The sequence below is a fragment of the Parambassis ranga genome, chromosome 19 (genome assembly GCF_900634625.1).
Source record: "Parambassis ranga chromosome 19, fParRan2.1, whole genome shotgun sequence".
NCBI classification, from domain to species: Eukaryota; Metazoa; Chordata; class Actinopteri; family Ambassidae; genus Parambassis; species Parambassis ranga.
The window spans coordinates 9,844,475-9,865,024 of NC_041039.1; the positions used below are offsets into that span (position 1 = coordinate 9,844,475).

General features: G+C 39.5%; 1 protein-coding gene across 1 annotated transcript in view; it reads left to right on the forward strand.

The window, feature by feature from the left end:
- The window catches only part of nrg3b (neuregulin 3b), a 152,465-nt gene that overhangs the window by 67,797 nt on the left and 64,118 nt on the right, over nt 1-20,550 (forward strand). Inside the window, exon 2 of the mRNA XM_028431585.1 lies at nt 14,654-14,789. Within this exon, the coding sequence (XP_028287386.1) occupies nt 14,654-14,789 (136 nt within the window). The remainder of the gene's footprint in view (nt 1-14,653; nt 14,790-20,550) is intronic.

Sequence of the window (20,550 nt, forward strand, 5' to 3'; positions counted from 1 at the left end):
GAAATGCTATGCAGATCGGGAGAACATGAACGAAGAAGAAAAATTCCTGAATAGTTCATGAGGGCAGTGAAAGCATCCAGCTTCTACACCCCTGTTAACGGAGTTTACGGCTGTTTGGGCAGGAATCACGTCTGTTTGCTGTCAACACAAATGAGCACCTAATATACCCTGTGTTGTAATTTAAATGGTGGAGCAGAGTCTACAAGAAGCATTGTTTGTCAGAAATAAGTTCACTTTGTGCCCAGTCCCTTTTTTTACAGTTCAGTAATCCTACCTGCATGTAGAACTACTTTCCACTTCTGTGGCCTGCAATTTCATGCAGCATCCCTACTACATGACATTCAGGGCACAGGCTGCCAGTGATTGACAGACTCTAGCATTGTATACACCCTGAAAGGCCTGAACCTCCCAAGCAGAACATTTCTCTCTGCCCTCTGTCTTATAACGCTTCCATGTTATCAGTCCAGTCACTCTGACCAGTTTATTTATGTGTACTATCACCTCTTTCTCATGCTTTGTGGTGATAGGTGTCAGTGGCTTTGTTAGAAATCCTCCACTAGCTCCTCTGTCTTACTTATGCTTAGCTGTGGATAGCTGTCACAGTTGGCAGCATCAGTTGGCAGTATGTCTTTTAGAGTGACATGGACAGCTGGAAAAGAATGCACATATTTTTTCGATGTTATTCACTGTATATACTGTATATAATGATACATAGCAATTTTGATTCATTCTTTATATTCTATCCATCATCTGCCAGTAAATATACCATCAATGGCGCATTTGAAAAGGGTTTACAGTGCTAGCCATTACGCAGCCATTCCCATTATTCGAACACGGTGCTGCTATACTTGACCTTTCCCTTTGCTGGAATGAAAATAATAAACATGACAAGCAAAGATTCTGGCAGAAGGTCCCAATTTCTGCTAAAACAACCACCCTGTCAGACAAGAATAAAGACTGTAGGCTGGTTTTGGTGTCACAGCAGAGCAGTCATCCTGTCAAGTCCAAAAGGCCACATTAGCCATTAACTAAAATCAGCATCAATCTTGGCAGTTTATTTTAGCTTTATTCTTGAATGGGTCCGTTCACATGGAAATGGTTGTGTTGGGTCTAGAGGCACAAAGAAAAAATCAGTGAGTCGCTGCTCTGTGTTGGAGTGAGGGCGGTAATGTCAGCCGCTGCTGTGGTGTAACTGGATTAAGGTGTGCTGCACGATTTGTCATTTCTTAAGCTCTGCTGACAACCTATTCGTCAATGACAGTGTGAGATTTAACATTTACCTCAAAAGGCACTATTGACATGATAAGTATTAATTATATTAGTAATAATATTAACATTACATACCTTGATTTAATCAAATTGCTAATCAATTTTTAATCTTGTTTCATAAAAGCTGTCAATATAACTAGGTCTGTTTTTGTGTGTGTGTGTGTGATTTAATGGTTATAATTTGACAGTTTGATAATTGAACAGTATAATATTTCAGAATATAGGAAGTCAATTCACTCACTCTAAGTTTAAATACTGTGATGATTGTTTGAATGATAACACAGCAGAGTACCGTTATTGCTGTTCTGTGGTCGTAGTTTAAGGTGACTGTGAGAATGAGGAGCAATTTGCCACAGCAGTTCCCTGTCATTTCCAGCATTGATTTGTCCCAAGCTGCTCTCCACTAAAGCTCTGTTAGTTTGTCATTCAAAGCACTTTATCTTGTGCTTCAGCTTGGGAGTTTTCTGTTCTCAGCTTTGAGCAACCTGCACTATATTCTGCTTCTAATGCGCCAACAGTGACACAAAAACATGAAAAAAAACACAAACATCATTTCACACATTGTCCATGAAACCAGAATGCTCTACCTTTTGTTTCCTCCAGAGAAAGCCTTTTGCAGTAATTTGAAGACAGGCATCCAGTCGTTAAAATATATTTGCCTGTGGCTTTCATTGAGTGTGACACATCAAGCAGAGGCAAACATTGTTGTGTGGAGGAACGTATTTATACCCAAATGGCTCTAAGCGAAACTTCTTTGATTAATATGTCTGTTAGGGACTGCTATGCACCAGAGAGAACCACTTTCTGAGAACACAACCATTACTCACACACAACATTTTTGTCCGTCAGATTTAATGTTTTCATACGTCCTTTGATGGAGGCCATAGCGGAGAATGGAGAGGAATATTTGGAGGAAGCAATATGTTTTACAGGGATAATAGCAGCTCCTATGTGGCAGGTAAAATTATCATCATTAATCACCTTATGCTGGATGACTTGCATTAAAATCAAATGAATAAATCCCTATGTTGGCCCTTCTGAAGCCATCCAATTAAGAGACTATGTTGTTATCAATATGTTAGTGTGTCTCCTGCAGCCATGCATCATCTTAGAGAATGAGGTCACTCCTGTGATTGCACTTTTTAGCACTAAACACACACACACAGTTTCTTTCTTTCTCTCTCTCTCTCTCTCTCTCTCTCTCTCTCTCCCTCTCTCTCTCACACACACACAGTTTCTTTCTATCTCGCACACCCACACACACACGGATAAACATAGCAGGTGGCGAGGTGTTAAACAGGCCATGATTTGGCTTGAATTAGATGGCAGACACTCCCTGAAGGCCAGGGGGAGGCTAAACAGGATTTCACTGATCCAGTGTTAGAGCCAACAGTGCCAGTCTCAGTCTGGCATTTCTGTGCACATTTAGACACCATATAGTATGTGTTACACAGCATTGCTTCGGGGTAATGTCTGTAGGTACATGCACTAATAAAACTTTACCTTAATACCCACCTCAGAGAGTCCCCTCCCACATATCATGTTGCTAAATCCATTTAAAAGGGTCACATTATGAGCGATCTGTCGTTGTTCTCGTCTTGAAAACATGTTCACTCCTGAGGGAGGCCAAGCCAGAACCTTTTCCTTATTTCTGCATGTGTCACAATGATTGGATCAGTGCTGTCTTTCTGCTGCAAGTGAAAGGCATGTAATCCTGTTCCACTGCTCCATTAGGAGCAGCAGGCGCGTGCGACTCAGGGTGTTTTTTTTTTGGCAAGTTTTTACCTGTGTTTATTTTTGTAGCTTTAGGGCAATAATAATGTCAGGATGAATATGCTATCACATTTTTTTCTTTTGGGGTGTTTTTTTGTGTTTCTGTGTCAGAGTGAGATATGCATAGCTGTTTGGGGTGACAGGGGAAAACTCTCAGAACTCCTCAGGGCTTTGCTTTGTCCGTGAGACACACAGTTAGAGGGATTTATAATTGGGATTAACTGCTGTCCCCTGCTGAGGTTTCCAAGCTAGTTATCATTAATGTAATCCAATTAGTACATCCATTTGTGTCTGGATGGCTCATCACAGGTGTACTTAATGTAGACTCAACCTGAATAGATTAACTAATGCCAGCTCAGGTTAGTGCAGTGTTAATCATATGTTTCGTATTAATATCCCTTACTAGCTATTTATCTTTTAAAAATACTACCTTGCATGTACCCTAATGCAACAAATAAACATGACACACATAAATTGTCATTGAGACAATCATAGTCAAGCCAGTGTTGATTGTTGGAGCAACAGTGGCCCCTTTAGTTAAAGTCTAATGTGGTACCACCCTTCTATTCACCCAACGACCTCCCTCTGTGCGCATTTTCAGTAAAATTGCTGGATTTCCTGTAGCACTGATGCTGATGATCATAAGCAGTCATGACAGCATGGCTGGTATTGTTTTCACCCTGTGAGCCTGTCTGTCTATCTGTCAGTGTGTGGGCAAATGTGCTGCAGGAGACGCCAACTGCAGCAACAGCTATATGTTTATATGTCTGTCTGTCACATCTGTGTAAAATACAGATGTGTTTTTGTCAGAAATATTGAGGTACAAGGATCCGTTGGCCCCTCCAATTGATGCTCCTGTCTCGTATTCTTTTTCAAGTTTGATGTATTTGGTTTTATTTGGTAGCTTGGTGTTGTTTTCACATTGAAAATCTTGTACTTTAAAGGTGGCGGTTTGTTCACAAAACATTACAGTTGCTCAGCTGAGTTGTAGGTAGTTGTAGGTATGGCCCCAGAACTTATTGATGTCATGGCTGGTGTGATCTATTGCAAAATAGTCTTGAAGCGACAACTAAACATTTTAAAAAATGTAAGAACACAGAGATTTGTGTTGCTATCTTAACCACAATGGATCAGATGGACTTAATCATGCTGTGACAATGTACATCACTCAAATTAGTGCACACCATCTCCAGATCGATGAAAACTGGGTTGATCAGGTCAGCAGCTTCAGAATGTGACACAGTTTAAGTGCACTGCTGCAAGAATATTGCTCTTGAAACATGAATTGACTCCACTATAGCCTTCCTGCACTCACTGAAACACGGAAACTCAAGGGGAGAATCAAAGCACTTAGCAAGCTTCTGATATGTTGTTGTTTGTAATTACTGTGTCTATGTGCCAAAATTTTATGATGTAGTCAAACTACAAGATGAGCTTTTTGTCAGAAGATGTGTGCTGCACAAACACCAAGAGGTCAGGAAGGAATGATGAGCTTCCACTTGTATCTCAATATATCAGTCAAGTACTGACTGACAGCTAAAGCTAGATATAACCCACTTCCAGGCATTCCTGGCTCAAACACAGGTGAGATATACTCAAGGACTATCTTGCATCTTTTTTTGCACCTTTATATTTCACAAATAAAAAACCAAAGTCATTTGTGTGTTTTTAGAAGGACCTCTAAGAGTGCTCCTCATGTAATAGAAATATAACGCAACATGCATGTGGCTTGTCTGTTGACCAGCAAACAGACAGCACACGGTACAATCTTAGACAAAATTGACATCAAAATTACAGTGCACTGCTGGAGTGATGGTGACACACACACACCCTGCTGCACCTCTCCTCCCACTGGAGAGCACATCAAATCACCAAAATAACAAACAGACCTAGAAAAAACGAGGGAGAGGGGGGAGCTCACTGAAGGATACCGTTTTACAATGTGCCTACACAAACGTCGACCCCTGTGAATCTGATTTTATACAGCTGCCTCAAATACTTACACAGCTAAACCTATCCGAGTCACAGTTTATATGTCAAATACAGTGCACAGCTAAGCTCACATTTCTTCAGAATGTGGGTGAGTGTGACTTGCTGAATGTGCTTGCTTTTTTATATCAATACAATCAGATGCTGTGGTTGCAAATCACATCTACCTTCAGGTAAGCCTAAGTCCCAAAACACATCTCAGTCAATTGTTACACCGGCTCCTCTAATCCTTCCTCCCTTTTATGTGTCCTTCTGTTTGTATAAAATCAATGAAATATACTGTAGAAAAAAATCACTTCATCTCTGCGTTTTTGTACAAACTAAAGCCACCAGAAGGAACTAGTAGCTCCCTGATTGATCTCAGGTGTCACAAAAAGAGAAACTTGTATCAGTAGGTGCTAAGACCAGCCCCCCTGCTATGCTCATGTATGCCCTCAATAGCTCCATATGCCAAGAGTGCTGCCGAGGGAGTGGACAGGCAAGCTCAGTGACTGCCAATCTGCAGATGCAGGAGCTGTCCGCTCATGCATATTAAACCCACACCACCTGCTCGTCGTACATCACACCCTGCGTTCTTGGTCCCAGGAATTTTAATCAACTGCACTGACAGGAAGCCACTCTCTGGTCTGCGTAGGTGAATCATTCAGCTCCTCTCTTCTCACAGCCATTCCTGTCGAAGGTGGGAAGGCATGTTGATGTTGCATTTTTCTGTAGAGTTCCCCAGAGGTGGGTGAGTGGCAGTGAAAGAGTGCAACATTACAATAAGGCCTTGAAGAAAAAGAAACATTCAGTAATGTTGGATCATTTTTAATCATGTTCTCAGCCTGTAGACTGCCCCCTACCTTTCAAGTTGTCCTCTCACTGTGGGTGTGAAGAATTGCCTGCATCTTGTTGGGTAAGCATGTGAATAAGTGAATCTAAAATCTCCACCTGGCCAGCCATGTTAGCCAAGAAAATGATAGAATGCCTGAAGAAGGATGTTAACGACATGTCTTTACCCAAACCATCATCTTTTCCTAAAACTAAAAAAAGTATAATCATAAACCTAATTATAATGTAAAATTATTACCCTTAGTGCATCTTTATACTACAGCGCCTTGCTCTTATTGAGAAAATGAGCAAATCTTTTGTAGATCAGCAACATTGTACTTATTTGATCTGTTTATGTGCAAACCCACATCTACAGATGAGTACTGTATAAGATGTGTTTTGCATCATTTTATAATATAAATATAACAAAACGATAGGGAGCATGTTGAATTTGTATTGTAGAAACATGCATGTTAACACAACTGCATGGTGATCATAACACTGATAACATCTCATCAGCACAAAAATAATAAAAAAAAAAAATCTGCATTTTCTGGCTTCAGCCGTCATGTCAGTTAAGATGTTACAGTAAGCAAATGAAAACACAATTAGGTGCTCGTCCGACTGCACCTCTCAGTCTCTGCCAGCTTCTGCTGGCAAGGCATAATCCTCTAGAACCCGCAGGATTAAATTTTTATGCTATCTGTTTAAATATAGTCTTTAAAAAAAAAGGCAGATGGAGACAGGCAATGCCAAGACAGGACTGAGTGTGGTATCAGCTGTGTGGTAACAGTTAGCTGCACATTAAGAAGCAAGACAAATATGCCACATTTGATAAATTGTTAGTGCTGTTAATAAATTGTATTAAAGAACAAAAGACTGTTCATGGAAATAAATACAATATTTTGATGGGCACATACTGTGCACATGCACACCAATCACAGATTGTAATCATATCTGTTAATTAGTACTTTGTGGAAGTAATTATGTCAGTGTTATTTAATGAGTAATACAGCTGATTGTGAAGTCAGTTGTGTCTAATTTAGATTTTTTTTAGGGCTGTATTTTCTTAGCATTTTGAAAGGAATAATAAGCACCCTGTAATATTCAAGTGTTTCTGAATATGAATGGATAAACATGCGTTCTGTCAAATTGTCTCATTAATCAGATGTCTTCATGGCTTCATGCACTTGTGGCTTCTTGCACATTTGTTTGTTTTGCATTTAGTTTTGCCTGATTCATAATGTGCCATTTGTAAATAGTAACACATTATTTATTATGTATCAGTCCTCAAGCAACACCACAGGTATGTATATTTCAGCAAAACTCCAGCAAGCTTTAATTTCTGTCTCATTTCCTGCGTGTCCTGTCCTTGAATCCAAATTTAAATTTAATGTCCTTGCTGTGGTGAAAGTTCTAAAGCGACCACGCTCATTAAATATGCATTTGATAGATTTAGTTTTATTTCTCCGGTTCCTGGCTATTCTCTGTTTTTTTGCTCTGTAAGTGAGATAATGGCATTAAAGTACATGGCACAGTATTAAATATAAGGTAGAGGCACTAATCCCATACTAAACAGCTTTTATGAATTTGGAGTAAATGCATGCACATTTCATGGATGCAGTTGCAGATTAATGTGATTTGCATGATCTTTAATAACAAAGTAAGTTAAACACATACAAAATAAAAGCTTACAGACATCAACAGAGTCATAGGCTGCAGAACAGCAAGTTGCATGTTTGCTTCATTTCATGAGATCATAAGCAGTAACATCATTTTGTCCCTCCTGGTGGTATATTATGTTAATTGCACCACAAATTACAATCAATGAATCAGGATAAATTATCTGTCTGGTTCCATATTACTGCATATGGGTTATGAAGACGAATTAGCACTGGAGAAATTGCATCTAATAATATTGTTGTGTGTTTGAGCAGCCTTATTATAAACATCATTACTAATTCTATCAGTCTTAAACGAGGAGTCAGTAACATTTGGCATATTACAAACTGCTACAGGAGGATCTGCAGGCCAAAAGAAGAAGAGTCATTGCAGCCACTGTTATGATGCACATTTGTCAGTTGCTATTGTGGGTTCATGACCATCACATAGTCAGAGATATGTGCAAATGAGCTGGCAAATAATTTTTACAAGCCATTAAAGGTATCGCACATGTCTCTGGAGGGGGGCGCTGTTGTTTCTGCTGTTGATATCAGAGACAGATCACATGGCTCTTTGTTCCTTATATTTAATGCTTAGGTCTATTTGGTTTCTGTTAAAGCTCAGAACACACTTCAGGTCTCTGTTTCCTGCAGACAACTGCTGAACTGAATTTGTGCTTTTTGTGAGTTGAACTGCCCACCAAAATGTAATGCCTTCTCTCTTCTTCGGTGTCAGTCCTGACCCCCCTGATGTTTGCACGTTCTCTTCTATTGGAGATGCAGGTTCTGTCGGGCTGTGCAGACACATTGCAACTCCAGCAGAGCTTTAGTGCAGACAACAGGCAACCCAGGCCTTCTGGCAGTGCACAGTACAGGCAATTTGGACTGGACGGTGCAGCCTCTTGGCTGCAAAAACACGTGTGCTGTGTTGCCTGTGTTTGTGGAGTGAAATTTCACAGTCACTTTATAATCTGTTCAGGAAGAGTTTGAAACTGCAGGGGCTGTCTTGTTGTGGGTATGGTGGCCATCTAAACTTTAATCAAGGTTCATATCACACAGGGTCAGGAGATAATGTAGATAATTAAAGCTTTTCATTAGGACATGAATTGCGTGATGTCTTCAGGGGTCTCCTTTATTAACCCGCTGCTTTAAGCCTGTCACTGTGAACACGTTCAGAACCTTTTAGTTCAACAAATAATGATGCTATTATATAATGACTTGACTGCGAAGACCAAGAAGAAAACAGCTTGTAGATCCTCTGGATGCACCCTACAGTGAATAAATGTAAATAAAATGTATATCTTATTTCAAAACCCCCGGCAATGCAAAGCAGCTTATGTCACAGCTTGTCCAGTTGGACTAAAGTAAAGGACAAACAGAGTCCCTGTGACAAATGCCCCACAAAGTGCTTATCACTGGCCTGTCAAGGCGACCAAGGCCACGTGTTCTTTAACCCTGCTCACACATAGCGACTGTCACCTTTAACCAACTGTCCCACAGGTCAGCTACTATTTGTTTGCGTCATGTCAGGGACAGAAGGTCTCTCAAGGCTTATTGTCCTGATGATCATGCAAGACACACAGCACAGTGTGTGCACGCTTCTGTGTGACATCTGACAAACAGACCTCACAAGGTTATGCTGCGTGTTCCTGCTGTAGTGTAAGTTTATACATATTGACGAAGGCTGATATTCAAGGCTGAAAAAGTGCTTTCATTATTTCCTTCTGCTGCACAGCCTTACATTTCAACCGCCTTAATTCATTATTTTTACAGGCCTTATGTCACAACATACACTATTAGCAATGTCTGTTTCATGACACAGCTATTCAAGGAAATTCTCAGATCTTAGGAGCATCTGTAGGAACTATTTTCTACCAAACTACACCTGGCAACCATATGACTATGCAGAAGGCAGCACCAAAATACACCAACTATAAACAGTATAGCTCTACCGAGGGTGACATCATTAGTGTTTACATGCAGTCAATGTCTGTTGTTAGATTAATGCTGCCTTTTGCAAAGACATTTTTTTTTGAGTAGTATTCATTTTCGACAGGCATTGTTTGCATGGGACACAGTCATACTGTGCCAGACAGAATGAACAGTACTGTTACTGTAAACCTGCAGTAATCTTCACATTCAGGTAGCACAATGGTGCTTTAAAAACTTTTATAATCAGCTCATCAGGATTTTTGTCAAAGCTTTTATTGTCTTTTAATAAGCACTCAACAATTCCATGAGTTTTGCTGTGTTAGGGGTGGAACGGTTCACAAAATCCACAGTTCCGTTTTCATTGTGGTTCTGGGGTCATGGTTTTTGGTTCAGTTTAATTTACATTGTAGAGGTTTTTTTACTTTGTTGAAGTTCTGAACGTCTAATTATCCAACAATTACCATAAATAAGAATCAGTTATTACATTGTGTTGCTGCTGTTGCTCCTGCTTGTGTTAGTGCTTCAGAGAGCATGCTCCAGTGTTGCTAACTCCTCAGTAAGAAAAGCTAAGCTATTGGCTGTCCCAGTCATTGCATAATTTGCATAGTTGAAAGTGTTCAAACTACTACTCTTACTGTTGTTGTTGTTTTGCCATTGAAATATGGTATTTACATCCCGCTGTGTAAGCCATGACGGGACCAGTGGCAGCTTTGCACACGATTGAACACAGAGTGGTGTGGGTCTCCTCTCTGCTCTGACTGCAGCTGAGACAGCTGCACGCAGCTCCTGTGAGGCTGACCGCCTGTGAGTGCTTTGGGGCGGGGGAAGAGCTCACGGTTGCACCCACTGCTCGCTGAGGACAATAACTGCAGAACGATATTCGCTTTCACGTCAGTCTGCTATTGTAACCAGAGAAATTCGCTAGATTTGCCACTAGTCGCTTTTGACAAAAAAATTGGAAAGTCGCAAAATTGGCAACACTCATTTCTGTGCCAGTGGGAAAAAATGCCTCCCTGTATTCCTTGATAAGCATGTCCTGAACCAAACAAAACACTGAACCGAGACACATGTACCGAACCTGAACCCTCCCCTCCCATACCTAGAAAGTATCTGGCAGCATTGTCAGGGTCAATGTGCTGTCCACATCCACTGCACTGTATATTTCTTTGAATATGGTTCTGTCCAAAGGCAGCAGTGTATGATGGGTAAGCAATCAGCAGGCTCTCTTAGGACTTTTCCTTTACGTAGTAAGACCCTCTTTGATGTGTGCTGCAGTAAACACAGCCGGTTCTCTCCTAACCACAGTCTCCTGAGGGATAAGGCTCAGCACAAGAACACTAATGAGCACATTAGAAGGAAGCCATAGCAGGAAAATGCTACAGTTGTAAATGGAATTGTCTTGTGTGTTGTCTATAGCAGGGATGCTCTGTCTACAGTATGTTTGTGTTTCTGCATTCCACTGCATTGTGCATGTTTCGAATGTATTGGGCCACCTTGAAAGATTTTTTCTTTTTTTTTTTAAACCGTATAAAAGTATAATGTAAGATTTCACAATTGGATTTAAATCGAGGCGACAAAAATTGCTATATAACTACTGCCTTCAGCCTCATGATAATTAACAGTTGAAGGTAATCAAGCGCTGGAGCTAAAAAGTGAAAGCGGGACTGTGAAGCTAAGGTGACACAAGCCACTGACAATAACAGTAGCAAATCATTACAAATGGAGCATTCAGCATTTATTCTGTTTAAGATAATCACAGGGCATAAATAAGCGATGCATAACAATTCTACCTGACTGCAAAACAGTGTCACAGCCCATATTTCATGTCACTGTGTGTGTGTGTTACATACTAGATGATTAGAGCTGAGGCAAACATTGTAAAAGTCTCAGCAGTTAGTGCAGAAACATGCTGCAGCATGCAGCTTAGTATCTGACTGCCCCACTTTTAGTACAGTTTGATTGGCTGTGGTACTGTGACTTCTTCACTTTTCAGAAGAGCATGATATGTATAACTCCCATGTGGCTTTTTAGTGGTAATTATCATAATATTAGCATGTGTTCAGCTAGATGTAATAGTGCATTTGGTTTTATTTACGTTTACTAGTACTTGACTTTTAACCTTTATGCTACAACAACAGATGTCATCGCCCTAATAAACAAGAGGAAATAACATCTTATATTTAATCTTTGAATCTATTGAGGAGATTGATTGAAAATGATTTCATAAAAAAGTGGCTGAGGAAAAGTATCAGCCTCTGTATTCCTCTCAGATAACTCTCAAGCATCATCTGAATCTGTGATCCCCAGCCAGTAGATTCCTTGAAAGTTACCCTGGGAATCAGCAATCTGGATTGCCTTTGTGCAATGGGGAGATTGAGAGACGTGAAAATGATTTCAAAGAGTCCAGGATGAATCATGCTCCCACTGCAGCTGCCATTTATTAGCACATTTTCAACCATGTTTTTTTTGCAGCTACCTAACCGACTCTGTTATGAGGAGTTTCTTAGATACTTGCATCAAGGAGAATTTATTATTATTATCATTGCAGTATTGCTAAATGAACCTTTTAGAATTTGTTATGATTAGTGATAATAAGGCTTTACACTTATCAGCAGCATGAAAATAAGGATACATTAGTATAAAAAAGGAGTGTGATATGTTTGCACTGATTAATATAGGGGCAGTCCCTCGATAGTCTAAAAAGTGACAACTCAGAATGTTACATCAGCAGTCAAACCCGCATTATCACTTTCCTTTGCCAAAAACAAGCAAGCAGCAGGCTAATTGCTTTATTAACCCTTTCTACCTAGAAAATACTTAAAGGGTGCATCATTACCACATAGGGCCCCATTTGACAGGTGCTCATTCAGAAGTGCCTGAGCTGTGCTTGCTACACTGCAGATTTTTTACCATTTCTCAGCTGTCACAGTGATGAAATGAAAACCTATAAGAAATTGACAGCCTGTATTGCTCAAGGACAAACATATCTGAAGATGACCAACAGGGCTGTAACAGTGGGGGTAATGCTGTAAGCACTTTATATCTTTGTGCGATAATTAGTACAACTTGTTGGCATGTTGGCATGTTGGATTCACTTTCACATAGGTCTAATTATTTATTACATATTAGTTTAGGTGCAATATTAAATTCGAAGCCCAGCCTTCCTCTAGGAGAAAGAGAAGCACTATTCAAAAGGTTGTTGATTGTGCCTCGTGTGCCTCGTTCATCCATTATAAAAAATAAATAAATAAAAATAAACAAAAATGGGAGCCATCATACATCATCATCGATTCCCAAAGTGCCGTGTCATTGGTGCCACAGTGACCTTGTGTTGCTCACATCCTAGCCCTCTGTTCTGTCAACAACATGTGACAAATGAAATGAGGCTGTTCTGTGCCACTTTCCATACAAGAAATAACATGACGGATCAGGATGTGTGCCTCTCACACAGACAAGGTGACGAGCTTAAAAAATAAGGTGTTTGAAGTTTCAGTAGAGATAAGAGTGTTGTGATGTAGGCGCTAAAAGGGTGTTTAGTATCTGCATGACCTTGGCTTTTCTAATGTAAATATATCAAGGGTTATGCATACAGCAAAAAAAATCAATTTCTTCTCTCGTCAGTAAAGCAGTGCCTGATGTGCTTATGTCTAAACCACTGACCTGACTGAGTGGGTGTTGGCTTTGAATATCAGTTAATAAGTAGTTGCTGCTTTTTTTTTCTGGATAAAAGATAGAAGGCACTTTAAAGACCATGACAATTATTACTTGGGACGTGCATACAGCAGGGGAACATTGTGTTCTATTTTCTATTAATAAAATTGCACCTTGGAATAGATAACCTTTTGAACATTCCACTCTGGGAATTTGTGGAATTAATAATACAACATACAATCCGGTGTCTTTAAAGCCTTGAGAGTGAAAAAAAAATAAAAAGTCAGCATGGGTTGGAGGCCTACTTTCATACGCACCGCACGCTAGAGGCTGATAAATAACAAGTGATCTGAAAATTATTCAGACCAGCATTCAAAAGGTGCAACAGATACAGCACTTACCTGTGTTTGGATGCATGTAGCATAAGAAAGAGGCTATTGTTTTTGCATCTGAAGAGCCGCCGTCTGAGCTACCACTGCTTTAAATTATATCCTCTAAAGTTTTTTACTCTGACAGAGTCTTGGTCGGCCCCAGGAGCAGCACATATCTCTTTTTGTGTTCTCTCTGATCTCTCATCATCTCTTGGGCCTTACATCAAAAGCCCCAGATTTATCGATCAATAGCCATAAACAAAACATAGATTGAACTGGACACTGGGGCACAACAAACGGATTATCAAGTTTTTATTTCTCCACATGTGACTGGTCACTTGTACCTCAACTGAAAAATAACAGCCCCTGGCCAGAAGAAGTCTGCAACACAGAGCAGAATGGACATACAAGTTGAGGCAGATACATACAACAGGAATGACAATTATCATAATATGGTGTGTGAGTGACTGTGTATGCGTAAAAGGTTTCTGTGTGCACGGTATAAATGGATGAAAGCAGAATCAGATGTGTAATCCAGTTGTATTGGCAAGGTATTGAGCATAATACCAGTCAATCCAATTTTCAATGCTTGACTACATGATGGAGGGGGAGAGCGGCTGAGTGATAATATTCTGTGTCAATGTATACATGTATGTCTATGCATGCTTGTACATGTATGTATGCATGTGCACTAAGCATGCATGTGTGCACCACACCAGTGTGTGTGGTTGTGCGTCTCAGCATACAATATTTACTGTACATGTTGCTATGACAGCATGTCTGACAGCTGTGCATATTTCACAGGATGGAGGGAGCCCTGCATTGCAGTGCTTGTACATGGCAGCCATGCTCTTTATGTTAGAGCCGCTCATAGTCAGACTTAAAGCTGCATCACCAGGCCCATCACTCTGTGTGTGTGTAGCAATGTGACTTATAATTGTGCAACTTTCTTTCCCCTTTCCCATTTCCTCTTGTGGAATCAAGAACAGAATGAAGAAATGCAGTGCAAATCTTGATATTATATAATTATAACCGAAAAGAACAACAAATATTTCACAATAATAACATCAATCTTATAAAAGTACGCTATCACAGTACAAAGCATCCCATGTGCAGTGGACCATGTCAGAAATGTCATTAGTTTTGCTTATTTTATTCAAAACTAAATGGATTTCTCCTCTCTGTGTTTGTCTCTAGCTTTGGCCCCAACACTCCCTAGTATTCGCTCTGAGGTCTTCAAGCCATGTGTGGACGACAAGGACCTCGCCTTTTGTCTGAATGAGGGCGAATGTTCCATCATCGAAACTGTGGCTGGTGTTCACAGACACTGCAGGTGAGTGCGCCGGAGCTTGTGTGTGTTTGTGCGCAGGTGAATGAGCGAGGCATTTTGTTTCCTCCTCAGCATTGACATTTCCTCTCTTTGCCCTTCGCCCTCAGCTCGCTAACCTTGGGTCATTTTCATTCAAGTCCCTCTTTTTTTCCATCCTGAGGTGTGTTATAGAGTGATGGTACACATAAACCTGAAGAACTGTTGTGCAGCTGCACTGTAGAGCTAAAATAACCCAAACTACTAAGTGAGAGCTGTATTTATTAGATGCAGCTGATTCCTCATGCAGGGAGGCTAATGTGTTGAAACCTCTGTCTTTACTTTAGTCTGACAAAAGTTTTATTAATAATAACTTGTAGTCTTGTAAAATGGCTTTCTCCTCATGAATTAACCTTGGGATAAATGTTGTCTGATATGACCTCCTCAGTCTGCCGTGCATTTTAATGGAAGGTGTAAAGAAGGAACTCTTGCAAGAGCCTTCTTTGGTCTTACTTAAAATAAATAGACTTTCTTGAAGGAGTGGGACTTTACCTTTCATTCTTGCTTTTGTTTTACTCACTGCCAAAGAGTAAATCCAGTAGATCCAACCTTGCTATACTATATACAAATATAGTAATGCATAACTAAAATGCCACCAATTGATGACACCATTGCAATTTAAAAACTATTTTTAAAGCTTATTTGCCTAAATTAGAAAGCCTATATTGTCTTACTGCCATGGCATCTAATTATGTTTCCTCATGTTTGTGATAGAGGGCAAACAGCATTTGTTTATATAGCACTCTGAGCAGGAGAAGGGAGAAAGGAGAATGAAGCAAATACAGTAAACAGACAACACAAAGAAAGCTGTGTAAAATACCGCTATGCTCCGTTGGTTCATTGCTGTGGTGGCCAACAAAGACTCCTATTATTGTGCTACAAAAACTGCATGCATGAGAAAACATTCTTATAACAAATGTAAATGTGATTGGATGTGCATGACATGTGTAGGTGATTAGAAGGCTCCAGTTCTTTGGACTTTCAGCAACTCTATTCTTTGTATGTTCCAGCATGTTTGCTAGCCCGATGCCTAATCCACTTCAACTGAGAAATCTCTCTGATATATCACTTTAAAAATACATTACTTTTAAAAATACATGATAAGACTTTTCTGTCTGCAGGAAGAGTTGTGCTGAATGGTGCTGAATTAAAAAACAGCTCATTAATACACCTACCTGGAATTAGAGGGCCTGAATCTTCAACTCAAATTAAAAAAAAAAATGTTAAATGATGCATCATAAATGACACATGAGCATGAGTCAAGCTTTTAGAAAAGCAAAACAAAAAGTGCTCTGAATTCATTTAATTAAAAATAGCTTGTATTACACGGGTTAGTGTAAAAGGTTTGTGTAGTTCATCAGTCTTTATACCTACAGCCACACGTGAGAGTCACTTTTGTTTACGTCTGAGGACATCTCCATATTTAGGTGTGCATAATTCATCTTCAAACTAATTGTGTCACTTTACTGTTGCACTAAATATATTTTTAAAAAGTCATGTTGTACATTAAATGCCTTTTAGTTTAGTAGGAATTTACAAGTAAATAATAACATGCAAACACATTATAGTTATTATACAGTATGATTTTCTTCTACCTATTTATTTTATCAACCCTTGTTTATTTGATAACACTTCCTTGACTTTAGATAGCTAGGACTAGAGTGGGGGTGGAAGGGCGATGCAGTGTGTGTTTCTTGTAGTATAGTGGTGGGCAGAAGAAGTTCAGCCGTGTCACTTGTGTGACAGCATCAAGAAATGCTGAAGACCTGTGGGAACTACACTCTGGTCTATAATTAACGACAGTTGAATGACTGAATATAGGACTCAGAAAAGACAGGAGGGCCTAACCTAGAGACACTGTCTGCCAATTTCTTATGAGCTGAGTGCCTGTTGTGTGAAAGAATGATTACAGGTTTGTGAGTACTTTTATTGAAAGGTTTTTTTTCCTAGGAAAAGCACAGGCAGTCAAAGTGCCCCTGTGATCAATTATCATATGCACTATGATGTGTCAAGAATGTGATTGTTTTGTCACTAGCATGACAGTGAAAAACACTCAAAACAAAACCACTACAGTCCAGTCATATATTAAATAGCAGGGGTGTTATAAATGTGAAGGTGTATGCCTCCTTTTACAGATACTGTTGATGAGCGTGGATGTGTCTAAACATCCACACTACAAGACATTATTTACTTATAATGTTTTTTTTTTACCTGTTGAGTTTTTCAACCACTTATTTGTCTACTTTAAAATAAACATTTCATGCACAGTTGGTAGAATAAGTTCAGCTGCATGCTTCTTTTGCATGTGAATGGCTACCTAGACATTTGGGGAGATTGTTGCTGTGCCACTATTATATTAATGGTACACCCTACAATGCTACCCTCTTCCTGTATGGGATAAACACATTGATAGTGGTAGTGATACAGCTGATGATCAATCATCCCTCCAGGTGAGGCCACAGCATGGTGCTGATCTGAGAACTGCTGACCTCTTCTTCTGCTGTCCTGTTCTAACCTACAGAAATGGAAAGGTTTCCTGCATACTGCCTTGTTTGACATCATCCACTCCTCCAGAGTCTTAATGGATGGTTGGATGTTTTCCAACATGAGAAAAGTAAAGATGTCAGAATAATCTTTGCACACTTGAATTACTGGATGAGAACACAGTTTTTGAACTTGGGGAATCAATTTATTTTGTTATGAAACATTTCCTTTTGCGCTCCGCCTCCTTCCCCTCCTAACCCCCCTACCCACAGCCCACACCCCCAACCTCCCCTCTGCCGGATGTTCATGTTTGCCAATGCTAATAAGGCTCCCAAAATAAACATGCAAATGTGAGTTTAAGACCTACTTCCACATCAGAGCTGTGGCTTTTGTACAATAAATGTACAAGAATTCAAAGGTCTCAACACATGACAGCCCAGACACACATAGGATTATCACTGTATAGATACCAAATTCCCTTACAGATTAAACCAGAGCATATGTGGCATGAAGATCAGAAGTGCTCAAACTTTATTTAATCATTTATTTTACAAAAGTGGTCAAAAAGAAACTTTGTATAGGGCCATAGACAATATACAATTTGGTGTAGACTCCTGATAGCAAGATGACAACACTTCTTCTTGGCCCTAAGATGTTGAAGTAGAAAGCATGTGCTTTATGAAAATAAAAATAAATAAATAAAATGTTGGAGGAATACATTATCAGTAGGTGTAGTAGAGCTGGCTGTCATACCCAATCATGTCTCCTGTTTTCCTGTTCTCATATTCAGCAACACCACAGCACTCACAGACTATTAGTGATGGTGAGGCTACATTAAAACTACCATTAAAGTCCTGCACCAGAGGTAGAGAACAGCCATGGGCAAATATATCATAAATTAACACAGGGGCAAGTAAAATGTGCTCCTGTGATCCTACAATACCTGTCGCAATATATGAATTCAGTATGTGACTAACAGTGAGTGCAGAATGGACCTGCCAGTGCCAGACAATGTCACACATAGGGAGAGAAAATGTAGAATATATTACATGCAATGAAGGTGCACTGCAGCTCTCAGGCCACTACTTGCATCCTTGTGTCATATTTTATATTTTGGTGACAGCTAAGACAATAACATTCAGGCACTGTGAAGCTGTGCATGCAAAACAGCAACTGTGAATTCATGGTTGTTAACATGCATGACACAAAATCTCCAAAAGCCTGCCTTACTTTAGCTGTATTATCCCAGCATTGTTATATCTGTGTCGCACCCTTGTTTCATGCTGCAAAATATTCTCTTTCTTTCTATTCTTGGGATTTTTCCTCCTGCAAAAATCATCAGGAAAAACAGTCTCTGTTGACTCTTTTATTTCAATAGAATGTTTCCTAACTTGTATAAGCATTGTAACAACAACACTCTACACAGGCTGCTTTGAGTTGCAAAGATGATGCAAAGCTGTTGCAAGTTAGTCTTAGCCGGAGCAGCTTGATGCTGCCACCTTTGCCACATAAAGGGAAGAAATACCTGAATTGTTCTAGTTTTTATTTCTAATGTTATGAGTAGAAAGCAAACCCATTATGATGGAAAATGTGCTGAGAGGAGGCGATTAGCATATTGGAGCATCTTAGTCCTTTTTTCTCATTTTTTATGATTGCACTTTTTAGTATGTATACATACAAAAAGAGAAAAATAACAATGCACAGGAAGGCACTGATCTTTCCAATGCAATCACTGGCTTGCGAAAATAAAATCAAGTCTGTGGGTGATAACTAATTACCTACTTTTTCCAGCGTCAATCAAATTGTATCCGTATGATTGACAAACGCTCCTATTTTCTTTTTTAAAATGTAAATCCCTTTTGTAGTTTACATCAATGCATAGGAATCAGGCTCTTCTGTGGCACAACACTTCCCTGCTCTTTTTACCAGCCGCCAGCTATATATTCATTAAATATTTATCTCTTTTGAACCAGTCTTGATGTATATACCCATGATATGCGGCTTTCTAGGGGCATGTCTTTTTGAGCAATATATACAGGCTCACTCTCCAAAACCCTTCGATGGCCAGACAATCTCAGAAAATATGGTAATGGGTTGCAGTTTGGTTTCCACTACTTAAGCAGCAAACAGGGAGGTCACCCTCACGGTGTGATTTCTGAGAGGGTGTAATGAAATACCTTATCAGGCTCATCCACCACACTCACTCCATTTTCTGCTGCAGTTCCATACTGTTGCCAATTCTTCTTTAGATATCATCATCCTTCCTTCTTCCTTTGTTTTGCTTGTAAAAATATAATTTTAGGGTTTGGCAGAACCAAATGCACACACACACATAAGTATAGAAACACACACACTTTCATTTTTATGATTGAAGGATTTAGTCAGATATTAGTATCTTTAAATATCAAGGTCTTGAAGGTCTTGATGTATGTATTGATATATTGAACCTAATGGTGGTTTGTTGGTGATCAAATAAAAACATGTAATTAATCATTGGTCTCATTAAAGTCAACACAAATGGAATTTGCAATTTGCTTGATTGACATTCAACAAGCAAAAGAAATTCGTTGCTGCTATTAATGCTGATCTTAGAGGAAAAAGCCAGACTCACCCACGTCTGTGTGTCTTACCATGCCTATTAGTACATATTTAATGGTTTTGCTTTTATTCCTCTCAGCTAGGATGATGAAGTCACTATCCTCTGTGTGTCTGTGTATGTGTGTCTTTGTACTTGTATACTGTGTGTGTGTGTGTGTGTGCATTAAAAGCCTGGCAAGGAAAGGTAGCTCGTGTCTACTATTACCATGGTAACTTCTTCTCCTCATTAGTGTGAAGCCAGAAGCTGAAAAAAGTAGTTGTTGACTCACTTATGGTGAGACTGCCGCAGCAGTTACATTCAAATGCTCTGCCCTTTGCATTATATTTTCCTGCATTGATTCTGATTGATCAGCCATTAAAGTAATTGCCACCTAATGGTATGAATGAATGCCGTTGTGAATAATTCATGACGGAAATTTGCACATTTGATTGCATTCAAAGCTATGCTGACATAAGACATTAGATGATATTTAAATGAACGCTGATTTGTATTATGTCTGTTCCTTCAAAATTCATCTGTGCTGGATAACTATTAAAACTAGTGCTTTATAAGAATAGTGCTTAGTGTGTATGTGTGTATGCAAATGCCTTGGGGGTCGTGCTCATCTATACTGATGAGGGAGTACAAGACATCTTAGAAATTCTC